At 37.9% G+C, this 26,304-nt stretch overlaps 1 protein-coding gene across 1 annotated transcript in view; it reads left to right on the top strand.

Moving 5' to 3' along the window:
• Positions 1-26,304, top strand: part of vopp1b (VOPP1 WW domain binding protein b) — a 92,184-nt gene that overhangs the window by 7,138 nt on the left and 58,742 nt on the right. The window contains exon 2 of the mRNA XM_066723369.1: positions 18,864-18,922. Within this exon, the coding sequence (XP_066579466.1) occupies positions 18,864-18,922 (59 nt within the window). The remainder of the gene's footprint in view (positions 1-18,863; positions 18,923-26,304) is intronic.

The raw sequence follows: 26,304 nt of genomic DNA, 5'->3' as shown, positions 1-26,304 counted from the left end.
AATATAATGCTGTTTTAATGTTAATGCTCTGATTCTGTCTATATTTCTATATTATGCTTCTATCCAAAATACTGTAAAGGAAATGCACACAGAGAACCAGAATCCCCCTGAGTGAGATTGGGTTTTACATTATGTCCCACGACCACAATCGAACTTACTCAAAAGAGTGCTGAAGAAGAAATGAATGGAGAGTATGGAGAATACATAGTGTAGGAGCAATATATCGCATGAAGTCATTTAAGGATCAATCAATATTTTCAAATTGTGATTCTGCATCATAAAAGCCTCGGCTCAAATTAGTGTGTATCTCCAGGGAGTGATTTCATGTACAGTCTCCAAAGCTGATTAAGATCCCTATGGGCCAAATCAGGTTATTGACCTTTTTAGATTTTGCTTGATGACAAATGGATAATATTAAGGCCTAAGACCTCTTCATGCTCATAATTACATATCCATTAAATATATATAATATGGCGTCTTTCAGATTTAAGATTGTTGTACCCTATTGTTTTCAGAAACGATTGCTTCGTTTTATTTATTTTCCCAATTTAATGATATATGCTCTTTCATGCAAGTATTGAGCTGCAAAATGTATGAGGCCATAGCTATCACTAAAACGAAAGGAAATTAACTGCACGCTTTAATGTGATGCTTTTTATTCAAGCCAAGACCATGTTTCAACAGGATTGATATTGTTTTACTGTAACTTTTGTTACACACCCATGAGAATAAAAGCACTTTTTGTACTTGAATTCCACCTGACTTGTATGCTGTACAGAGAAGCCTTCAGGCAGGTTCAGATTCAGTAATGCTGTGCAGCCCGTGGTCACACTGGATGCACACTGGCAATATCGATGCACTCGGATGACCGTTTGAAAGACAACCAATCAGAGCAGGATCACAGAACAGCCAAGTCCAACTGAGGCTACGCAAATGTAAGAAGCTTTATACGATTTGTGTAATTTAATGAATTGGATAATGGATCCATAATACTCTTACACTTTCCCTTTTGTTCTTGGAATTCTATATAAAACGCAGCTGCGAGAGAATACCTTACCACAGCATTCAATTTACTCCTTTAGTCTTAAATAACAAGGCTGTAAATGCATTCAAATTGGGAGGGATATCACCCACTGCCTTTTGTCTTTGTTTCTCTGCTTGTTTGGGTTGCTTCCAAATGTTCGTTACAGCTCTCTTTATCTGTGCTTTGTGGCTGCCGTTTCTGCAACTTTGTGTCTCATTCATTTCTTAGATGGGGCATCCCAGTGAGGTCACTCCATCAGTAAATGAGCCAGCCTATGACATTACATCATTTACCTTCCTCATTAAAAAAAGATCTGCATTGAGGTACCTATCTCAGCCACACAGCTATAGTCTCACTTTCAATAAGCAATAAAATGTGTGTGTATAGTAAATAATTCTGCTGCTATTAATTTGGAACTGTTGCTTGTTGCTTAGAAGTACTACCTACACACTTGACGTGATCTGATTATCTTTTTCACCAGCTAAGGCTCTCACTGCACTAAAGCAAAGCATAGTAGAATTGTATTCTGCATACAACAATGTGCAGATAGTGACAAGATCTTTGCCTGTGCAGTTGTAGATTAAAGTAATCAAATGTTTACACACACCCTAAACTTAATCATTACTGATTGATCTCCGCTGAAGCAGTTTTCAACAATGTCCGGATATATATAATTGCCAAATCAATACATTTTAATGAATAATACTTATTAAACTGCTGAATAACGTATCTATAATCATAATAACTGCAAAATGCCTCCAGGGAAAATGTATGTAAAGCAGTACAGATTTAAAATATGCTGAATGTGTCACTTGTACCAGCAGCAAAACTTAATCCAGCAGTGTTAGTGCTTCACTTTGGAAAATTTGTTTTTACTTAATTTACTTTGATATGATCTGCAAATTCTTAAATATCACAATTGACTGGTAAAGGGAACACCTTAATATATTACTTTTTCAGGCTTCAGTGCCTACTGTGGAACTTTTTTGCTTATTAATTTTTGTAATTAATTTTCAGAAGATTAACAATACAGAACAATAATTGATTTTCATTACATAGTAGCTCTGATATTGTTTAACACACTTTAAAAATGTTTTGTCTATGGACAATTAATCTGCCGGTATACAGTGAGGGAAAAAAGTATTTGATCCCCTGCTGATTTTGTACGTTTGCCCACTGACCGAAGGAGACTGACAGTTATTTTGTGTTTCTTCCATTTGTGAATAATCGCACCAACTGTTGTCACCTTCTCACCAAGCTGCTTGGCGATGGTCTTGTAGCCCATTCCAGCCTTGTGTAGGTCTACAATCTTGTCCCTGACATCCTTGGACAGCTCTTTGGTCTTGGCCATGGTGGAGAGTTTGGAATCTGATTGATTGATTGCTTCTGTGGACAGGTGTCTTTTATACAGGTAACGAGCTGAGATTAGGAGAGTCCCTTTAAGAGAGTGCGCCTAATCTCAGCTCGTTACCTGTATAAAAGACACCTGGGAGCCAGAAATCTTGCTGATTGATAGGGGATCAAATACTTATTTCCCTCATTAACATGCAAATCAATTCATAACTTTTTTGAAATGCGTTTTTCTGGATTTTTTTGCTGTTATTCTGTCTCTCACTGTTAAAATACACCTACCATTAAAATTATAGACTGATCATTTCTTTGTCAGTGGGCAAACGTACAAAATCAGCAGGGGATCAAATACTTTTTTCCCTCACTGTATACTATGTTTTCATTTATAACAAATTTGTTTTTCTATTTCCTTTGTGCTTTGCATTCATAGTGCTGCCACCTACTGCAAAACGGTTGTTATACGGCGGAATTCATAGGTAAAAATGGATGCCAACCAGGATTATTTAATTGCTTTTGTTCTTCTGTTTACAAATCTATCATTCTTGTTTATAATCTGAACATGTACTGGTTGGTATGTTTGGTATGCAACTTAAATGACACCATTTTAGTTGATCTTCAGGGTCAAAGTGTTTTTCAATTAATGTAAACTTACAACAATGCATTCACTACCTGTAGGCAAGCTTCTCCAGGTGAATTATATTATTATTTTAATAATAACAATACTTTCCTGTTTAATCTGTTTTTTATTTAAAGTTCATAGAATATTTTGTAATTCCCTTTTGAAATTATATGACTATCAAAGGTAAAGGGTTGAAAATTATTTTAGATTCTACTCAAAGACAACTTTTGAACTACTGTTTTACCTTAATTAAAATTATCTTCAGACTATGGTCTGCTTACTACCTCTGGTGCGCCAATATGACGCAATGCTTTGGAGTATTTTACAGCCCTGTCCGTGTTAAAACAGCTGATTGTGTTCCTGTTATGAACAAATCATTAAAATTCCTCATCCTCCACAATTTATTATTTATTTTTATTACCAAAGCTGTCAGTCTACTCAGTCAGCATTATTCAATTTAGTGCTTCAGACATATTTATGCTTTATTGAGTTCTGATATCCATTTTATTTATTTATTTACAGTTGAAACAGAGAATTAACAGTTTGACATTTTTTCATTACAAGTGTCACTGTCAGTTGTAAATTTCCTAATTGCCTAATTGGTGGAACTCCTTCAAACTTGTGATTGGTTGAAATGTACATCAATCAAACTTGGTGCTCCAAGTATTACAGGAGGAAATGAAGTGAGAGCTTCTCTCTTTCCGTGATATGTATTGTTTACACAACTTCAGTGTCCTTTTTTTGGATACACCTTGTATTTAGACAGATGTAATATTAATTAAGATGTGATGCTGTCTATTTCCTCCCCTTTGATGTCGACTGCTTTATTGGCATTTCAGCCTCTCCCTATGTGCTTCTACAATTTGCTTCAAATTCTTAACAAGAAAAAGGTCTGCAGCTGGATCAATGTTGAGATTCAAATCCAGTTTAAAGCATCCTGGGTATCTGCAAGAACCCCTCCAGTTGGTGTGATAGATGGACTGTAAACATGTAGGGCTAGCAGTGCAAATAATAAAAGATAGCTTTAAAAGCATGGATATTGTAGGATGTGTGCTTTACCTAATGCGTCCTGAAGTTGTAGCAGTAAGCCGAGTTCAGTGACTGCCGACTCCAATTTGGGTCTGTTTTTTGATATCCAATAAGCTGTAAAAGCATTGAGGCAAAAGAAAGGTGTATTACGTCTTCGCTTGTAAAAGGTTTCAAAAATAAATGCAAAAGTGATTGACCTTGTTGCCATTCAGTGTTACCGTGATTGTATTCAAAGTAAAAGCCTTCTTGTCTGGTTTAAAAACTGAATCGCATGTAGTTTAAATGTTTCGGTTCAAATAAGGACTGGAAGAAATTTGATTCAGAGCAGCTGGACTCGGCTCAGACCTAGGAGCTGTCACTTTTAGCTCTCAGAGATTATATTATTTTCAGGTGTTTGCTGTATTTAAAGCATTTGATAGATGTATGCCAGCATTTCTGCTCTGCTGTCTTCAGGCTTTGAACTAACATTTACTTTTGGAATATCATTTTATGATATTTGGTGTGAAAGGGAGGTTGACAGCCTGACTCCAAGGACATACAATAGACGCATGTCTGGACAATACCTTCCTATCTCCATTAAGTTAGAACTATTTGAGACATATCTCATGGCAGGTTTATTAAGGAATTTCTATACTAGACAGCCCCCCTTCCATCCAATCACAGACCGCATTGTCTTTGAATTAACCCCTTTTTGATTTGAAATCGTCTCTGACTCGGCCTGATTACATACTTTTTTTCCTTCTCGTTCACTGCAGCTGGAGCAGTGTGTACTCAATTACAGCACTAACTAAGGAGAAGATCACTGCATATGCTAACCATCTGCTAAATGCCACAGAGAGAAATAGCTCCACTTATGATAAGAAGTGTGTGCCGATGAATGGTCCGTTCCCATGCAGTGTTTTCTGTAACTGCAGGTCCACAATCGTTGGTGGGAATCTGGAATGTTCTTAAGGTCAACAATATAAGCCATTGCAGACGTCAGAGTTCGTTGTAACTCGGTGTTTTTGATTGATTAAAGGAGACGTTCCTAGACTTTACTTGTTTAAGCTCACATTTGAACGCTTTTGAATCTTTAATTTACATAAAGACAACACTGCAAATTTACCATTGATCTTTTGGCCTGTAAAATGATACCTTACGATACCAAGTTACTGTTTTTTACAACATGTCACCATGTTTTACAACATTGTGTCTCAAAGCATTGAATTGATCATTTATAACCCATTACATTGTAATTTAAACTGCATATAGTCATTTATGTTCGAAAACCTGCAAATTATCATTAGTAATTTGTAATATCACAAATTAAGCTGTGTTAAAGTGCTCATAGGCCTATTACAATTTATAATGTGTTTAACATTGCAGGTGACAGACAGAAAATACAGGGAACCTTCCCTTTAAGGAAACTGGCGTCTGTCATACAGTCCTTTACGCTGTTGGAAGGTCTCTTAATTTTACAGATAGCCTAATTTCACAGGACACATTTACAGGAATTTCTGTGGATGCATGCTTCTGAGCCTTGTATCCAGTAGCCTACTGTAGTCAGTATTTAGTCACAGCGCAGAGAAAAGTGGAGAGTCTTGCCCTTCTCTGTACAGAGCCAGTACTGCACTTCACTGTCAAGAAGTAAAGAAACAAGTGTATATACCTTTTGTAACAGGCAAGAGGTTTCTGCTCAGATTATATGTCTCTTAGTCCTCTTCACACGCATCGAATGACCCAATCTCTGTACTGCTCAAGGAGGAGTAACTTGTTATAAAATACTGTGTCTCTTCCCATGATAAAACGGGTAGTTTTACCAATCTAGTTGAGCAGCTGGTATCCAATACATTCCTTTCAGTGTTATCTGTGTCACATAAGCAATCATAATAAGTTACTATTTCTAACAAAATATGCCATTCCTTTGAACCTTTTCTTGTATAACTTTTGAATAGTGTTTTGCATATTTTGGTTGAGCTGGAAGGATACATGCCTAGTATACTCAATTTTCAGCTATACGATAATACTCTTGATTCAGTACACAATCTGCCACTTTTTTGCTAATGCTACATTCTCACAAATTTAGATATATTTTAACAACAAAGCCTTAAATCAAGAGGAAACAAGCAGAACAGTTTGACTCAAAATCAAGACATACTTTTAGAAGTTTTATTATATTTTGATGAAAATTACCTCTTCCTCTTCATTGTATAACAGTGGTCCCCAACCAGCTGATAGTGATTGTCAACTCCTCAATCTTGATGCCTTACAGAGTACATCTTGAGACCCTTAAAAACACAGTAATGATTAAATAATACTATTTACAGTGTATGCTTTGTTTTGTAAACGTGTGTGCATGTGTGCAAGGGCATAGGTTTGGTTTGAACATTGGTTGGGACACAATATTTTGTGGGGGAATCATGGTTGCTAGGTGGGTCTGGGGACATGCCCCCCCAGGAAGATTTTATTTTTTTAAACAGCCTTTAAATGCTTGTTTCTTGTGACATTTCAGAGGGGAATTTAAGCATTTCTAAGCCAGTCATACTCTGAATATACTACTTGTCATCCAAGAAAAAAATATATTAAAAAAATCACTACTTAACATACATAAAGTAAATATGAAATGGCACACACACTATGATTTATGAAGTGGTTTCTAAACTGTTACTGTAGATCACTGTATTGCTGTCATAAGGACACAGACTCCAACTTCAACTTTTAAGTGCTTTATATTGTTGGAAAAGTCAAATTAAAACAACAACAACGATAGGTTGCGTATGCAACCCCGGTTACCCGATCGTGTTCCCGCGGAAGTGCGCAGAAACCCCTCCCCCTTTGGCAGTGCTTCCGACTTGAAAGATAAGTACATTTTATGGTGAAAACTTCAAAGGGCTGCTGAAAGCAGCTGAAAAGTTTCATTATCTGACAACCACAGAACAAATATAAAATTTTGAGTAAACTTAAGTACTGAAGGAGCCGAATACTACCTTCAAGGGTATAAGTAACTCACTGAGAAGAACAAATCATTCAGTTCATAGAGCAACATGGTAAAAAGTGCAATGCTTGTCATTGAATGTCTCTCAGTCTATGGTTGCGTCTCCCCTCCTTGACAACTAGTTATTGAAAAAATGTTATTTGGTGATTTATATAGTTTAATATTAAATGCATTACACTTATTTATCAATTCCAGTATCTTTTCAGTGTTTGTTGAACAGTCATTCATCCTAGAGAAAAGTGTAAAAACTGCAGATGATTGAACTGGTTGAGTTAAGACAAAAGGTGTGTAAGATGGCGTGGAAAGACACGCCATTCCTGAGTCCTGAGCCATGTGTTCAAATGATTGAAAGCAAACCAAGGACATATCTTTGTAGTTTCTTCAGTTTGTCTGAATTTAAAGGAGAAACGATGTGGCCAGATAATAGTCCTATAATATATGCACACAATCGGGAATTACTAAATACTGTAGAGCCATGAACCAAATGCAATTCAGGTGACATGCAGTTACTATTGTGGCTGTAATTAAACTCTGCAGTTGATTAAGTGTTCTCTGCTCCTTCATGTGATGCTTAACGACCAGGAAATGTTGATTTACTGCAATGAATTTTCTTAACTTGTACTTCTATCAATCCAGACAGGCAAGAATCTCATTATATTTAAAGAGCACAATCCAAGTGTATTGCTAAAGCCATTAGCCTTTAACATTTTGAGTCCCAGTAAAATGAACCGTGTGGGCTTATGGACTTCACCAGTTACACATTAAGTATCTCCAGACCAAAAGGCTTCCACACTTGGGTTTGACAGTTAAGACAGAATAATTACAATGAAATGTCTCACTTACTCACCTTAATAGAGGGAAGAATTATATAATAGTTTACACACTTCAAAGTTGTAGTGCTTTCTCATTTACGACATATGGTTTTGCTGTTTTGCATATTTGTTGCAATTTATTTTTTGGGGGGTTTTATTTTGATAATTTATTTTTCGATATGTATTCCAGTAAAAACAAAGTTTCAGCATGTAGTATAGTTTAAATGAGTAGCAGTGGGTAGTGTACAATTTCTGTCTAAATCAGTCTAATTATATACATATAAAAATGATTTCCTGCCAAAAGATGCAAACAACTCCAAAGCTGATAGTCTGAACATCTCCACTCATTGTTACATTTCAAGAAAGAGGCTGAAATCAACTTGACAAAACTTTACAAAACATGATCGACAACAACGAGATCCGAAGTTTTGAAAACAATGCATTAGATTTTGTTAATTAACAAAATGTTACGCATTGGAGTTAAAGAAATCTCTGCATTGCTTTTTGGAGTACATTTTCAAGCTGCATAGCTGGTTAATTTGTGCTGCATATTTACAGTTTTTTTACTGTATGACCCAATTTGGAGACTCGAGAATATACACAACCTCAGACAGTAAAGTAATAAGATACCAGCATAACATTGCAACCTATCTAATGTGATGCATGGGCTTGCAGGTTGTGTCACAGCTGGTCAAAATCTGTAAATGCTTTTTCTATGAGATTTTAAATCAAACAATAACTATAACATAATGTACGAGTGGCCTACTATGAGGCACGAGACATTTTTGTGTCTCAGGCGATGGGGACACATGCGATGGGGGGGTCTTTAAGGGGGTGGGGATCATACACTTCTATGATTAGTGGATTGTAACAAATTCAAGATAACTTGTCCCACTGCACTTGCTGCAGCTACATGAATCCATAATCATAATAATAATAAACATACTGAGATGGCGGTTCGCAACCCATAGTTTGGGAACCTTTCTTGTCTGATGGACAAACTGTATCAGCGTCTGGCATAAGGAATTACACACCCCTTATTTCAGATGGAGTCTCGAGACCCTGTCCTGCATAAATAGGCCTAAGTCATCTTACAATCATGTAGAAAACAAACCATTCGCACTAAAAGATGCACACAGAGTGACTTTAATAATTTGCTCAATAATAATTTGTTCAAGTCTTCATTGAAAACATTTTCATTTTTAATCCACTGACAGTTTTTGGCCTCTGCTCCAATATATTGTGGTTTTAAGACATCTGCCTTGCTAATGCACCAACAGTTAAAAAACGTTTTAATGTTTTAATGTATTTCCAAGGTAGCTTTAAAAGTAGAGGTTCAGACGTGTAGAGAGCCACTGAAATAAATGCAACTGAAGGAAAGTGGAACTGAACTGTAAAATGGAAATTAGCAAACTGAAAAAACAGCGGTTGATAGAAGCAGCATTAATACCTGGGCTAGCTGAGACGTGGAATATTTCTACTGCCAATATTTATACTTTGGAAATTATTTTCATTATGATTGATTTGATTATTTAGTTAGTGAATAAAAACTCTTGTTTAACCTGTCCTCTGCCTATTTTTCTGTCTGTCTCACTTAAATCCACATGGAACCTGAAGTGTCCATGTAATTAATAATAGACTTTTGCGTGGATTTCGGTATTGTGTCATTGCTAAGTAGGTTGTACAGAGTATGTTTTTCCACATTTGAATGGTTTTGAATGACAAATCCCCTGACATCAGTACCCAGGCCATATATAATGTATGGATTTATTGCAGGAAATGTTTATTTTGCACTTTGCTTTTTATTGTTTTCTTATCCTGTGCTTGAAGGCTTAAATGAAATATGAATACCAACTTCTTGTATGGAGTATTGCTTCTGTTGCATTTTAAAAATGTGGCTCCAATTTTATTGTCATTATTTCACCCTCAAAAACAGGAGAAGCAATTGAATGTGTTTTTGTTTTTTTATTGTCCTTCACATTTGATTGCCATTTTCCAAAAGAATGAATCTGAAATTTCCAAACTGACATTGTTCCTACACTTATTGAACTACTTGAATTATTGGCAGTGAAAGAGGGTAAGAGGGTGTGAGGTATAGGATGGTTCCCGTGAAATGCATTAGGCAGTTTCTGTGCTGGTTGAGAAGATAATAAAATTGGATGCCTGTGGTCAGTTTCCCCTTGCCCTTGGGAGACACAGAAATGAAACTAATTGCCAGTAATACTTCCTGCCATGGCTCAAACAAACAGCCTCCTAAGCTTCTTACAAATAAACCATAAGATCTGGGTGCCTCTGAAAAGCATAGTGGGAGAGCAGAGAAAATAAATGTGTGCTTTGTATCTCCAAAGCAAATGGTAAAGATTATCCCCAGGGAAGAACTTAACAACATCAAGCAATTTGAAGAAATGATCGGCCATCACACCATCCAAGCTTGCCATTTGCCTGAATGCTAAGTGATTGGATCGTAGTGTCAAACTAGTTGGATATGTCCCGGCATATTAACGCCCATGTAATTGCTTTAGTTTGCCGTACTTTATTTTGATGCAGTAATAATTCTCCATGTTGGATGTACCTTTAGCAGGTCTCCGTTTGTGTTCTGGTGGTCTGCGTGCTGGAGGTGTTATGTAATAAGAGGAGCGGTTCATCTCTTTTTGTAAGTTGGTCATGGTTTTATATTACCAAGCCACCAGCTGCCTCACATTTCTCCAGGTTTAAAAAGTCTAATGAAAATGAACTGTTAACAGCTTATTGGCCATCACTGATCTCTTTAAGCTACCATTATTTCATGATATTTGATATGCCTTAAGTGTTAGCCTACATTGCGTAGATCGTTGGTTTTCCATGTTACAAAGCCATGATATCTTATTTGATTAGTGTCGACAGTGGTAGATAGAGTTGTGGCTTATTCATCAGTGAAGACTATGCCATTATTGACCTCTGATACTACAGTGCTGACTGGTAAAATTGTGATGCCACTGTCTGACATGCAATCTTACTTGCCTTTCTGAACATTTGAAGCAGATTTTTTTTCTTTTAATTAAATCCATTTATAAAGCCATTCATTCATGGGACATTCTTGTGACGATAAGTACAATAAGTTCATATACCATTAGGGTTAATTAAGGGTTAAAGTTTAGAGCCAGCACTCTTGGGCACATGTGCAGTAGATGTTGTGTTTTTTGACGTTGAATAAAGTCCCCTTAATGAGAGAGAGCTCATGATGTCCTACATAGCTAATAAGCTAATACTAAGGTATTTAATATTACCTGCGAAATACCACATGGTGTCAGAAGTAAGCTAGATAATCTTTCACGGTCATATGCAAGAATGGCAAAGTTTTCGGCACCGGATCAACTGAATTTCAAAAAGCCAGAGGAATGTCCGCATAGGAAGCAGCGCTTCGGAAGGTGCTTTAATCTACTGCCTGGGACCGGAGGCAGAGAAAGTTTACAAGTCATTTGATCTCTGTGATTTGGAGGATGTTACATACGGAGATGTGTTTGCAAAGTGAGATGAATATTTTGTGCCGAACTGTTATATTGGAGTGAGCACGCTTTCACTCCCGCAGGCAGGAGGACAGTGAGACTGTTGAAGCATATATCAGACACCTGTATGAGCTAGCAGCACACTGCGAATTCACATCAAAGGATGAGGAAATTTGAGACATATTAGTGATCGACATTAGGGACAAAAAGCTCTCACTGAAGCTGCAAATACAGAGTGACTTGACTTTAAAGAAAGCTGTCGATATAGTCAGACATCAAGCTTGTAAGAGTGCAGAACAGTGCTGCCGCTGCCGCCGCAGAGAGTGTTGATGAGGTGAAAACCAAACGAGGAAGAAAAGGGAAAATACATACACATGGAGCTAAAGACAAACCAGGAACAAACCAGTCATCACGGTGCAGAAGGAAATGCAGTAGGTGCGGACGAGCACACACAAAATGGCATGAGTGTCCAGCTAAGGATAAAGAATGCAACAAATGCCACAAATTAGGAGACTTTGCAGCTATGTGTCTAACGAAGTCAGTCCGAGAAGTCACAGAGGAAGTGGACAGTCTTTTCCTGGGATCAGTTTCGTAAAGGTCTGCAGAAAGTAGCATCTCAGTCGACACGGTCATCACAGACAGTGAACCTCCATGCTGTACAACGCTGGTTGTCGCTGGGACAGCAGTAAACTTTCAGATTGATTCAGGAGCTGACACGTCAATTATGACAGACAAAATATGGCAGCTTGGCCAGAAAGCCATAACTGAATCCAGTGAAAAAGGTGGCCACCAGGGGGCAGTTCGTGGCTAGAGCGCAGATGCAGAAAGACAATAAAATGCAGGGCTGCCACTTTAGAATCATAGTCAACTGGAGTAAATCTACTCAGCAGAACAGCTGGAGCTCACATGGGACTAAAACAACATATAGAGGAGGTGGGTGTCTATGGGGAGCAGGGATTACTTAAAGGAGCGCCAGTTAAAATACAACTCAAAGCGAAGGCACAGCCTTATAGTGTCAGTACTCCTCAACGTATCCCCTATCCTCCTCATCCCGAAGGTAGAGGAGGAGTTAAAACGCACAGAAGACAGCGGAATCAGTGGGTGGCACCGATGCTGCCAGTGGTAAAGCCATCGGGAAAACTGCAGATCTGTGTTGATCTATAGAAGTTGAATGAGAATGTGCAGAGGGAAAAGTTCATCTTGCCAACCCTCGACGAGATACTACATAAGCTAGCAGGCAGTACCATCTTCCCAAGCCTTGACGCAGCCAGTGGATTTTGGCAAATACCTCGAGACGCAGACAGTTCGAGGCTGACGACATTGATCACGCCACAAGGGAGATTTTGCTTTAAGAGACTTCCATTCGGAATTACATCAGGACCTGAAATATTTCAAAGAAAAGTGCAACAACTCCTGTGTGACCAAGAGGGCACAGTGATCTACATGGACAATGTCCTTGTACATGGGGCTACTATGCAAGAGCATGATGCTAGGAAGTCGGGTCCGAAACTCAACCGCCAGAGGTGTAAAATTAGAGGGCATTGCCTCAAACCCAGACAGAGTGTCCGCCATAGCAGCATTGGAGCTGCCACAGAACCAGACAGAGCTCAGGAGGCTACTTGGCATGATAAACTTTGTAGGTAGATATTTACCACACCTGTTACAAGTGTTACATCCACTCAATGATCTACTAAAGGCAGATGATTCGTGGCTATGGGGCCTCCTGCAGGATGAGGCTTTCAGGGAGGTAAAGAAATTTAATCTGTTCCTGTGCTTCAATATTTCAACCCAAAGCTACCTGCAGTGGTAAACACAGATACTAGTAGTTATGGCCTTGGTGGGGCGTTGTTGCAAGACCACGAGGGCACCCTCAAGCCAATAGCCTTTTGCTCATGGACACTTACGGAAGCTAAAAAGCGATACACTCAAATTGAGAAGGAGTGTCTCACAAGCGTTTGGGCCTCTGAAAGATTCTACCAATACTTATGCGGACTGGAGTCCTACAGACTGATCACAGACCACAAAACAATGGTAACTCTGATCAACAGCAAGGACCTAGACAGAGCTCCTTTAAGATGTCAGGGGCTACTGATTCGGCTCATGAAGTTCAACCCCATCGCAGAATATGTGCCGGGTAAGAACCTAGTGGTTGCCGATGCCCTGTCTAGACACCCAAAAGCAGGCACAGAGGACTCTGGATTGGAGGCTGAGGTTCGTGCATGGAACGACTCAGAATGGAGACCGAAAATTACTCTCTCCAGCTCGTCAGGGAATATACAAGGTCAAGATGGCCAGCTTACGCCAAGGATGTGGTTAGACCTGTACTGGAGTACTTCCCAGAGAGGGGATCTCTGACCAAAGGGAATGGACTCCTAAAGAGGGGCAACCAGATTGTAATTCCACACAGCATGAGAGAGGAAATGCTCGACAGAATCCATCAGGGACATCAGGGCCTAAATAAATGCAGGCAGAGGTGGCCACAGATCAGTAAAGCAGTGAAACAGAGTGAACAAAAGCCTAGCCAACACCGAGAACTGCTCATTACAACACCATTGCCCGAGCTTAGTTAGCAGAAGTTAGCAGCTGACCTATGCGAGCTCAATCTTGTTGTCATAGACTACTACTCTCGGTGGCTCGAGATAATAAATCTCACTACAATACCTAGTGAAGCAGTCATTCAAAAGTTAAGGAGCATCTTCGCTAGATTTGGAATTCCAGAGGAAATTATTACGGACAACGAACCACAGTTTAAGTCGCAACTGTTTGCAAACTTTGCTGCAGAATATGATTTAAACACATAGCATTGAGTCCATACTATCCCCAAGCTAATGGGATGGCAGAACGGGCTGTTAAAAGCCATCCTAAGGGAGAAGGATCCACTATTGGCATTACTCAGCTACAGAGATACTGCCACAGAACCAACACGAGAGAGTCCAGCCAGGCTCCTCATGGGCCGTAGGCTCAGGACCACTGTTCCGACACTTCATCAGATTCTGAGACCAGGGTGGCCAAACCTGTTCCAGGTCGAGCACAACGACACCAAAGCTAAATCTGCATATGAGGAAAGGTACAACAAGAGGTACTCAGCCAGACCTCTTCCAGCTCTTCAGGTAGGAGACAGTGTGCACCTGAAAACAGATGGAGAGAAGGAGTTGAAGGCGACTGGGGTCATCAAGAGCTCAGCGGCCACACCAAGGTATTTCATCATCCAAACTTCACAAGGAGACCTGACACGACGGAACCGCCGACACTTACAGCTTATCAACAGCGAGGGCAACAACGAGGACACACTACAAAAGACGGGACCTACCTGTGAAGCCTCAGTTCCAGACACCAGCCCTGTGAGAACCAGCCCAGAAGTAAAGGATCCAGGACCGGTTCCAGATGGAGCTGTGGTGACCCGGTCCGGTCGCATTGTGAAACCCACCAACAGACTCAGTTACTAGTAGGAGGGAATGTTAATGGGGCAGAATTAATCCCCTGTCTTCCCACTAGGGTATATGGTAGTCTGCCCATTGCCCTTAGCGTACGCCACAATAACTCTAAAGTTGAACCCAAGAGACTTGCAAGTTAAAGTAAAAAAAAAAAAAAAATGGTATTATGAAAAAAATGACCTTTAAGTTTAGTTTAAGGTAAGGTATTTGTATGTTTATCTTTCACTAAAAGGGGGAGATGTGACGATAAGAACAAGTTAATATACCATTGTGGTTAATTAAGGGTTAACCTTTAGAGCCAGCACTGGTAGGCACATGCGCAGCAGTTTCGAAAATTGATGGATGGCTGGACATTCCTGTCCTTTAACTGGTGAACTGTGGTAAACAAAATCAACCATTTATTAATGTGAGAGAAGTTTTGGGAGAATGATATAATTACATTATGCACACTTATTAAATATTTACTCCAAGAGATGTTGGTCAGTCATTGCTTGGTATATACTCAGCAAAAAATAAATATCTCTTTTTCAGGACACTGTATTTTAAAGATAATTATGTAAAAATCCAAATCATTTTACAGATCTTTATTGTGAAGGGTTTAAACAATGTTTTCCATGCTTGTTCACTGAACCATAAACAATTAATGAACATGCACCTGTGAAACGGTCATTAAGACACTAACAGCTTACAGACGGTAGGCAATTAAGGTCACAGTTATAAAAACTTAGGACACTAAAGAGACCTTTCTACTGACTCAACTGCGTGAACGTGCCTTAGGCATGCTGCAAGGAGGCATGAGGACTGCAGATGTGGCCAGGACAATAAATTGCAATGTCCATACTGTGAGACGCCTAAGACAGGGAGACAGGAAGGACAGCTGATCGTCCTCACAGTGGCAGACCATGTGTGACAACACCTGCACAGGATCGGTACATATGAATATCACACCTGCAGGACAGGTACAGGATGGCAACAACACCAGGAACGCACAATCCCTCCATCAGTGCTCAGACTGTCCGCAATAGGCTGAGAGAGGCTGGACTGAGGGCTTGTAGGCCTGTTGTAAGGCAGGTCCTTACAAGACATCACCGGCAACAACGCCACCTATGGGCACAAACCCACCTTCGCTGGATGTGACTTCCTGCAAGACAGGGATGTCAGTGTTCTGCCATGGCCAGGGAAGAGCCCGGATCTCAATCCCATTGAGCACGTCTGGGACCTGTTGGATCGGAGGGTGAGGGCTGGGGCCATTCTCCCCAGAAATGACCGGGAACTTGCAAGTGCCTTGGTGGAAGAGTGGGGTAACATCTCACAGCAAGCACTGGCACATCTGGTGCAGTCCATGAGGAGGAGATGCACTGCAGGACTTAATGCAGCTGGTGGCCACACCATATACTGACTGTTACCTTAGATTTTGACCCCCCCTTTGTTTAGGGACACATTATTCCATTTGTGTTAGTCACATGTCTGTGAAACTTGTTCAGTTTATGTCTTAGGTGTTGAATCTTTTTGCATTCATACAAATATTTACACATGTTAAATTTGCTGAAAATAAAGCAGTTGAAAGTGAGAAGATTTCTTTTTTTGCTGAGTATAGAATCTTTGAACTGATGGGAGTCAATTTAAAGTACATTTCAAGATGAAGGTGCAACTCTTTCTTTGCTACACATGCCATTCTAGCTTTGGCTGGGTGTTGATAATGTTAGTGGGTGTGTTTTTTGGACATATGCTAGGTACTTTAATATTAAATCTTATTCACATGTGCTTCACAAGAAAATCAGACATATTGCTGAGGAATGTACCCTGTAACAATCCCAAGAGGGATTAAATTAAATACTTTTCTAAATACTGCTGGATTGTAATAGGGGCTGGGAAGCTCCATTTTTGAATAAGTGGATGTGTTTTGTCCCTTTAATAGAGGCAATGACTGAAGTCCCTGATCATTACTATCCAGTTAGTAATAAACAGGTCTTACTCTTACAAAGAAATTGAAGGTCCCCTTAACAGCAATTTCTACTCGTGAAATACAAGTCTCCCTGTAAGTAATAAAAAAAAAAGCTATATCTTTCACATTTCAGTCAGTCTGGCCTTCAGAAAACATTGCTAAAAGGTCTCTCCCATTAACTTTGAATCTCAAAAGCCACTACAGCCTTAGTTCCAATAGTTCCATTCATATTTCTGTGCAGGTTATTGTTAGTTGTTGCAGATATTTTATATGCTGATAAGATCTTGCATTCCTGTAGAGTTCAATACCAATTCTGCACTGTACTATATCGAGGAAAATGTAACTTTCAGCATTGTAATAATTGACTTTGTGGGCCGTGTCACATCAAATAGCCTAGATAGTTTTATGCAGATTAGGTTTTAAGGAAGATAATCAAGTGTGTCTTGTGGATACATCATGTGGAATAGTGGAAATATGTTTTGAAATAAACACGTTCATCTGTCTGTAGTCAAGTCATATAATAAAGTGTACAATCTACTTTTTTGATTCCATTGTACGACTACTTTTACTACTTTTGTTAACCTTGCCATTTAGAAAGAACAGAATGTACTGAGGTGTCTCTTTTATTCTTGAATATGTTGTATTTGACATAATTAAAACAAACCCACTGCAGGCAGAGAGTTTATTTAAAACATATGCAGAATTTATGCATCACAAACCTATACAGCAACTAAGGAAACTGTCTTATCTGGAATTAGCACTAATGTTTTTGAGTAGTACTTTTAAAATTGTATATATTTTTGTATTATGACTACAGTCCATCACAAATATATACTTATGTGAAAAGTGAGGGTAGGATTCTCTCCTAACATTGGCTAGTACAATGTAAAGCAACAATACCAAGAGGGGTTCAAATGTTTGTTTACATACAGTGAGAAGACTTATTTTCTACAAGTATAGTGAGAATAGCAATTGCTTATTCTTACACTGTACACTTCTAGGCCTTTTGTCTTCCTCCTTTTTTTCCTCCACTTACGTGCTTTTAGAAGTTTCACTTTTAGTTCTGTGACATCTCTGTCTGAATACCTGGTCATAATGTTATGGCTGATCGGTGTATATTCTCATAATGGAACTACAAAAAAGTAGGAAAATAAGATTTATCATGCAAAAGTATTTTAGAAAAATATCTCAGTTTAGTAACCCCAGAGGTAAGAATTGTGACACTCTCTTTTTATGCTTAAGAGTAACTTTGTAGGTTTTGAAAAAACAGTAGATGGTGGAAAAAAAAATATAGGCCTAATACATTAGTAGCAGAAGCTCTCACAACACAAAGGTTAAACACTACCTGTCTGTGTAGTTGGACAGGTTTTGTTGACAGGAGTTGTCCTGATATTTATACTGAAGTTTCTCTTCTTCTCCGAGTGTCTGTGTGCTGGAGTGATAGGATGAAACAAACAACTCTTATCTCCTCTTTAAGAAAATTGTGTGTGTGCCATGTCAGTGCCCTTTCAAAATAATCTCATTGCCAAAGATGACATGTGCACTACATCAAATAACAGGTTCTTGTTCCAGTCTTTAGGAAACCCTCCCCAGAACTTGTCTCAATGTCAACAAAATGGATTTCAGTGTGCCAAGTCCACATTTAATCATATCAACATACCATTTCATTGCCTATCAGCATTTTGTGCTCATTGCTTTTTTATTTTAATCCTTCTGAGTCTTATACATCACAACACGTAGTTCTGTGAAACCAAATTTGTATGTCATTTTCCCTTCCATTAAGCAATATGCTTCACAATATGCTCTGCTTGCAGATATTGTATATATGCTGCACCATTTAATCAGATTTACTTGACTTGTCAAGGCATGGGATGGTTGAATATTTCTCTTGGTAGCGGCCATAAAATTAACAAGATTTTCGGATTGGGAGATGATAAACCGTTCATGTTAATTTTTCTCCATTTGTGTGTAAATCCGTTATGTCAAATGGTGAACATTTAAAATTGCAGTGGAAAAAAGCCTGGTAAGATAAAGCAGGAAGTGTCGAGTCTTCACTATCCATTGAAAATGCAGAGGATCTGGGCTACATTGCATCAACAAGAAACCAGCTCCACATTTCTTTGTGAGGATTAAACACACTCTGCATTGATGAGTGCTGTAAAATAACTCCTTTATCTCTCTTCCTTCACAGTGCACAGAAGCCAAGAAGTACTGTTGGTATTTTGAAGGAGGTTATCCTACATACTTTATGTAAGTACACTGGAACTGAAACGGGTCCTCTGTCTTCACTCTTTTCAGAATTAATCAATCAAATTAGGTCTGTCCATCTCTGGCATAGACACACTGGTGGGCAAAACTTATGTTTTGTGTGTCAACATGATAATGATACTACACATGTTGCAAGACTAAACCTTAATTATTGAATTTTAAAATAAGTTTCAGTTAAGATTTTAAGGGTGTGGCAGATTGACATCAATGTTTTAGTTAATGAAAAAATGGCTATATGTAATACTTAGTTACTTAATACTTGAGATGTTTTCTACAATTGGCCTTTGACCTTTAACTCCAATAAGAATGTTATGGATTGAATTGGATGGCCAAATTTCTACTGTGAGATAATTAGGACTTCATTCTCTGAAACAGACAGTGATACTTTGCTGAAATGCTGTGACTGAAGAGTCACATAATATACAGGAGAGATAGTTAACAAAAGGTTGGCATTTGAATGAGAAGAATTGCCATAAAAGGACAATACAAGGAATAGCATTTTCTTTTGATAACCCTAATGTAGTTTCATATAAACTGGGCTTAGTTGTTTTGACATTTGACCACCAGTATATATGATTTATAAACTTGAACCCATCTGTAATCAGTACCTGATTTGCAATTATTTAAGGAGTCAAAGTTTTGATTTAATCCCACTTGGGACTTCTTCAGATGATTTCACAGACCTCAATTAGCACTAGTCTTGGGCTTACATAAAATAATATAGGGTAGTCCAAGACTAGTGTTAATCTGGATGTGTGTGACTAGCCTATTACTTACTGTACACAGTCCATTTCATACTCCAGATGTAATTATGGTACAGATTTAATTATATGTTGTTTTACATGTGTTTTTGTTAACTCAAAGTGCTGTTTTAAGTTTGCAATGAGGACACGAAGAAAACTCAAGACATTTTCATAGAATTTAATTTAACTTTGAAGAACAATACTGTAAAGCTGGATGGTCTGACCGCAGTTCAATAGTTTCAGGGCGGTTTTGTAAACTTCATAATGAAGACTAAACTGCCTAAGATGCATAAAGGAGAGTACAGACACAGTAGAAAGTTTACTCATTGCATCCAAAATATCACATACGTGTTGGTCTGAGTTGTTTTGTTTTTCTTTTTCTTTCTTCAACAACATCTATTTGTCACTGAGAGCATTCTGTATTGTTAATTTGTTTCGACTGCTCAACGTGACATCCAGACCCCCCCATGCTGCTGTGCTCAGTGATGGGTGAAGAACTTAACTGACGCACATCACTCCACATGCCAATCTAAATTTATGTTCAAAAAGCCATCAATGTCTGAAGAGAACTCCTTTTCTTCACCTACCATCTGACCCAGATTCAACAGGCATTCATTCCAGCTTTGTATTTCCCGTTAGAGGCGATCATTTTAAGAGTTGTGTGCTGTATTTTAATGGTGTCACATCTAAAATCAAATTTCAAAATATTTTCATTTACACCTTTATGTGCTGACAATAAATATGGCACTCACATTTATTTATTATGCATCTCCTTTTTTAATTTTTTAAACAGATATCAGTGTGGTGTGACTTGGGCTTTCATTTTCAACTGTATGTTTGTTGGTCAAAGATTAATTGCAACCGCATTTAAAACGTTACAAAGGACAGCCTCTCTATTCCATAAGGTCCTGTGAAAATCCAATAATGTAAGCTTTAATATTAGAAACGGAGTGAGTTGCGATTATATTGTCTGAAAAACTAAATGATAAGAGTGGCTTAAAGATGCATGTGTGAGTGTTGCAATGGTGTTCAGGTCAGAGATAGTCCTGTGTTCTCTCTGTGGTCTTGCAGCTGTCAGGTAATTAATTTTGCAGTAGCCGGCCGTTCTGTTTCCACAGCTTGAATACACTTTATTTATTGATTTCCTCTCTGCCCTGGATTGTCAGCATTGATCCAAAGCAAGCCACATATTCATTGGATTTCAGACTCACACATTCTTAAACCAAGCAGACATTTAATACTACTAATAATAAATATAGATACATACATACATCTGTGTTGTTGCTGTATTGCCAGTGCTGTAGCATTGAAAATGTTATATTAAGTTTAAACTTAAGTGTTTAAGTGTTTAAGTGTTTTACACATATTGGACATTCAACATGCATCACACACTGATGTTGCAAATTGTGTGCGTTATGAGAATGTATGCTGGGACGGTATTTCAGGTTAGTAAAAGAAAGATAAAAATGAGGACCAGTCAGATAATGAATACATGACAATGACTTCAACGGCTGCACCAAATACAGCTAGTCAGTCAGAGGACTTTTAAAACATTGCTCTACTTCCCCCGAAGAAAGATTGTGTGTGTGGAAGGACTTAAGGCTTTTTATGCAAGTGGTTTTCAACAAATTTGGTGCTACCATAATTTTTCAGATTGTAAGCCTACCTGTTAGCTCTCAAGCAGCTGAAGAATCTATATGCAGAATTGATCAATTAAGTAAAAATATTTCCTTTAAAATTATTTATTATTGTTTATTGTCTGAACGATATTATGTATCGAGCACACCTAAGAGAAGCGTGTTCAGTTTCACTCTAACATAAACTGCCTATAAACCGGGCGTGCATGACTGTCATGACCACAAAAGTGAGTGAGATCTGTTGACATGCTTTATACTTTTGGGATGTAAACTATACTTCTTTTTACTCTATAGCAAGGCTTACATACAGAGCATAACAGTCTATGACAATAGTGTATAGCGTATATGTATGCATATATTAACATACACCCTTACCCAAAGCAACTTACAGTTGTCACAAAATATACACGTAAACCATAAGATTGTAATAGTAGGAAAATACAATGTAGAACTTAACTTCTAATTCAAGTCAGCTAAGTAAAATTAACTAAGAACAGGTCCAAAATACAGTGCACCGTTCAAATTGTGTATTTCTTTCTGCTGTCATGATTCAGAATTAGCATTTGAAGTCCTCCCTGGTGATCACGGAAGGTGTTCAGACGTGCCTGTGCTCATCCATTCTGTAGCTCCTTGCATAATTAGCCTGGTAGAATAGATGTACTGTAATATTCTTATAGAAATCCAACTCCTTACAGAAATGTATAGACGCACAGTAAAGACCGCAGTACCTCAGCAGTAATTGTGCCCACTGCCCACTCTCTATCACAGTTGTTCTTCCTCCACAGATTACTCATTCAATGTGTTTTTCCAATGTATTTTTTTTATAAATCATCCATTTACACATTAACCCATTCCACTCCACACTGATGTCTTTGAGAACAACTTCATCAGCTCAGCATTTACAGAGATGTGTATCTGATTTTTTTGTTTTGTTCTTTTGACATTTTAAGTCATTACGATGAATAAAACCCTAAACAACATGATTACTATTACTTTGTGGACTTAAATTGTCATTTAAAAATGGCATCCTTACTAGATGATATTCTGTAACATTAACTCTACAGTATTAATTTGGTTGTCTTATCTGTTCAGGTTCTCTGTCCAAATAGCAAGTATTAACTTGTCAAAAAGCATGACATAATTTTATATTTAAATTATGTATATTAATCTAATGATACCCAGTTTATATCTAGCAGTTTAATGCGTTACTTCTTTTACAATATGCAGGCTTTAAATCCATGCATCTACAATAAGGTAACAAACGAGATTAAAACCTTAAAAATGTAAATCTGACAAAACACAAGGTAGTTTTGTTGCACACCTTCTATAGAAATGTATATGTACAAATACAAAATAAGACTTTTGCTTAAGGTATATTGAGTATTACAGAAAATGTCTCTGAGGGACCTTTTGCTGTTTCATGGGTTTATTGTACACCATAATGATACAAAATAAAACATGAAAAATGTCATATATCATCTACCAAAAGTATTACAATAAAACACATCCCATCCACGTCATGGAATGATGTAATTCCAAGACCCAGTTTATAATGTATTTCAAATTATACAGGAAATTACAAAAAGGTGACATTGTGCATCTATATCACATTGCCTGAGTGGTCCATATTACAGTGTGACTGTATGTGAGAAATCAGCACTTATGACACAATGCACTGCAACACTCGTGCATATATTTGACTTTGACACAAGATGCCTTCATATACATACAGCTCTGAAAAAATTTGAGACCACTCCAAGTTTAGAAATCAATGTTAAGTGGTCTCTTAATTTTTTCCAGAGCTGTATATACTGTACATGCAACAAAGTCCTTAACTTTATTTATCAGATTTTTATCTCACAAATGGCCCAAGGGATTGCCTAAGTCCCAGAATTCAGCCCAACATCTGAAAACTCTCATGTCTGAAACAAACACATCATTCCAGGATACTATGCCAAGTAGACTGGAAAAAAAAAAGAAAATCCACACACCACTTGAGTGCTGTCCTGAAGCATTTGCTGGCACCCTGACTCTCATCTCCTCAATCTTGCTCCATTTCTCTTCCCGGTCTGCACTTTTCACAGAGTTTCACTACATTACGAGAGCAACATGTAAACACTTAGTTCTCATTAAGAAGTCAAAGCATAAAAGGCACATAAAGCCAAGTTTGTGAATGCAAGTCATGAATTCAAGAACGCGGATACCCCAAAAATCTTCTGTATTAATCAGGTTGATTCGATATAATTATCCCAGCTCTAGTTTAAATCCCTTATAATATCAAATAAGCATGCGTTAGGAAAAATCTAATTAAAAATACTTAGCCCATGGGGAGCACAGGTGTCTAGGTTTATGAAAATAATCATATGTATTTTCCATTTCATGAATGGCACCATTATTAATTAGCATTCATTGTATCCTAGATCCTGTGTTTTAATAGAACTGTTTTCACCAACCCAATATTTCATTTTTTAACATTTAAAATCCTTTATCAGTCAAATATTTTAATATATACTGTACCGGTTTTTCTGATCCTGTGTCTTTATTTCTTAGACTGTATTGCTGCCTGTCTTTTATGTCATTGTCACTCTAGAAGAGTAATCCTTAAAGACATTTGTACAAAGGCATATATAAGGAATCATGACATGTTGATGACAGACATCATAAAAAATCAAGCAAAATGATGGTTCGGGCAAGGAGCTCCCTTCAATACCAACAGTGCCTAAATACAACAAACACTCAAGCATACTCATGTCATTTTAGATTAGTTTACTAGAGAAATTGACACATCATTAACTCCAGCCACCATTTGATTATTGTTAAACCAATATCACAGATAAACCAAAACCTCAAATCGACAGCAGTGTAAGGATATTTAAACGTAAGTCATCAACCATGTCATTATTGTACATTTGCTTTTGCCTCCTCCTGCCCTCCTTTATGGCTCAGGGGTAGTAGAGCTACCCTACCATGACTGATGCAGTACTCTTAGGACAGAGGTACCTCTAGGGACAAGACCAAAGTCCAAACCATACAACACCCAACGCAACATCCATGTCTATCAGTCAAACAAGTCACTAAATCACTTCTCCTGACTGAATCAGTTTCAGTTGAATCGAATATTCAAATCAATAATTACCTTCCTTATTTATATCTGAGTCTACCTTCCTGGAATTCGGATTCACTTTAAATGTTTAAGGTTTGTCAGCCTGTTCGAAACTTGACTTCCCAGAAGAATTAAATAATTAAAATGCAGATACTTGAACACTAGAGAGAAGAGCAACGGCCGTAAAAAAAAATTAAAAATGTTGCTCACTATATACAGCTAATGTACATATTTTATCCACTAAGAACATCCTGCCATAGTTGGGGGAGAAATTGTTAAAGCTTGGGGGTAATTGGTCAATAAATCAAAAGCAAGTACAGAAATCAGAAAAAACCCATGCCATATTAAGCAAAAATAACCATAATGAAAAGGAACATAAATAAATAGCCTTTCACAAGCAAAACCCCAAAACCCACCTTGATTAATACATTTAACGATAAACCCTCTCTGTCTCCATCTAAAATGGTTTGGTTCAGGATCCGCTGTAACTGACCTATAGTACCCTGTGTTATTTTCATGTGTGGCAGAGAGAGCACCCAGCCACTTTAAGAAATTACGGCTGGTCAAAATAAATGCATATCCCATAATCCCCAGCGCCGTCATTCCTTTGGTGTAGCTGGGAGACTTAATTGACTGATTAATCACTTGTCCATTTGGCCAGCAGAACACCCTTTTTAAGGAGCTGCAATGTTTATGGAGAGGGTTTGAAGTAGAGTGACTGGAGAAATGCTCTCTGTTTCAGCTGAAGCTAATGGGAGTCATTTTGCCTTGCAACCTGTGTCTGTGCTGACATCTTTTACACGCATGCCAGTTAAATGTAATGGAACAATTAAAATATCCTGAGAGACTTGCATCCCTAGCACTGAAGTGTCTTGAAATGTTGCTGGTAACTGATGATTTTTTTAGTACACACAATTCTATGCATGGGATGACATTGATACACAAGAGTTTTAAGATATTTTGTAAACCCTGCTCTGTGATTGTCTGGTTTCTCAAATGTGTTTTTTTAATAAGTTACTCGGTTGTGTGAAATCTTATTGTCTATTATTGTATACGTGACTTAATCTCGTTTGGTGTGGTTGAGAGGACTGCAAAGCCTAGCGTCCAGATTACCTATTAACTTGTATATAAACCATACATGTAAGGATTAGATGCATCTTTTATAGTGAGAATTTTTAAATGCAGATAATTCTATGAAAAGGATGACATTTATGCACACAAGGTACAGGAATTTTGGAAATGCTAATCTGTGATTGGCTGGTTTCTGATTTGATTTAACTACAATGTATTCAAATTGTCTATTCATATGATGTGAGATATGAGATCATAATGTTTTATATCCTTCTTTGAGCCATGTTAATTAATCTTCGTTTTATGAGAGCTAGTAGTTTCATGGGATTAACAGATGCAAAATGTACAGTACAACGGGTGGCAATTTGTGTTTTCATAGAGGTCCACTGGAACATAATGTTGTTTGATCAGCTGTTTCATGTACTTCTAAACTATTCTAGGATTTCAACACTATAAAGCAAAAGATACAACTAAAACAAAAGTATAACTAGAATACAGTTTGTGATTCTTTCTGTGGGACATTACACATTTTGTGCACTGATTTCTTGCTATCTTAATGAGACAAAAATGCTCATTGTGCACAAGCAGGTGCCAATGAAGGGTATAAACATAGAATTGGATGAGCATTTATAAATTTGATCCAAAGTAAATGCAAAGCGGACATTTTAGCTCATCAAAACATCATAGCTTTGGGTTTCCAGCATTCCTTTGTGGTCACGTGATGGCATTTTGAGACCCTTCAAATGATGTGCATAGGAATAAGAAAAAGCTGTTAATGACCAGACAAAGATGGTTCTTTTTACCTTCATG

This window comes from Amia ocellicauda, chromosome 2 (assembly GCF_036373705.1).
Source record: "Amia ocellicauda isolate fAmiCal2 chromosome 2, fAmiCal2.hap1, whole genome shotgun sequence".
NCBI classification, from domain to species: domain Eukaryota; kingdom Metazoa; phylum Chordata; class Actinopteri; order Amiiformes; family Amiidae; genus Amia; species Amia ocellicauda.
Note: the sequence above shows the minus strand (reverse complement) of the source record. Positions and strands in the feature narration are given on the sequence as shown.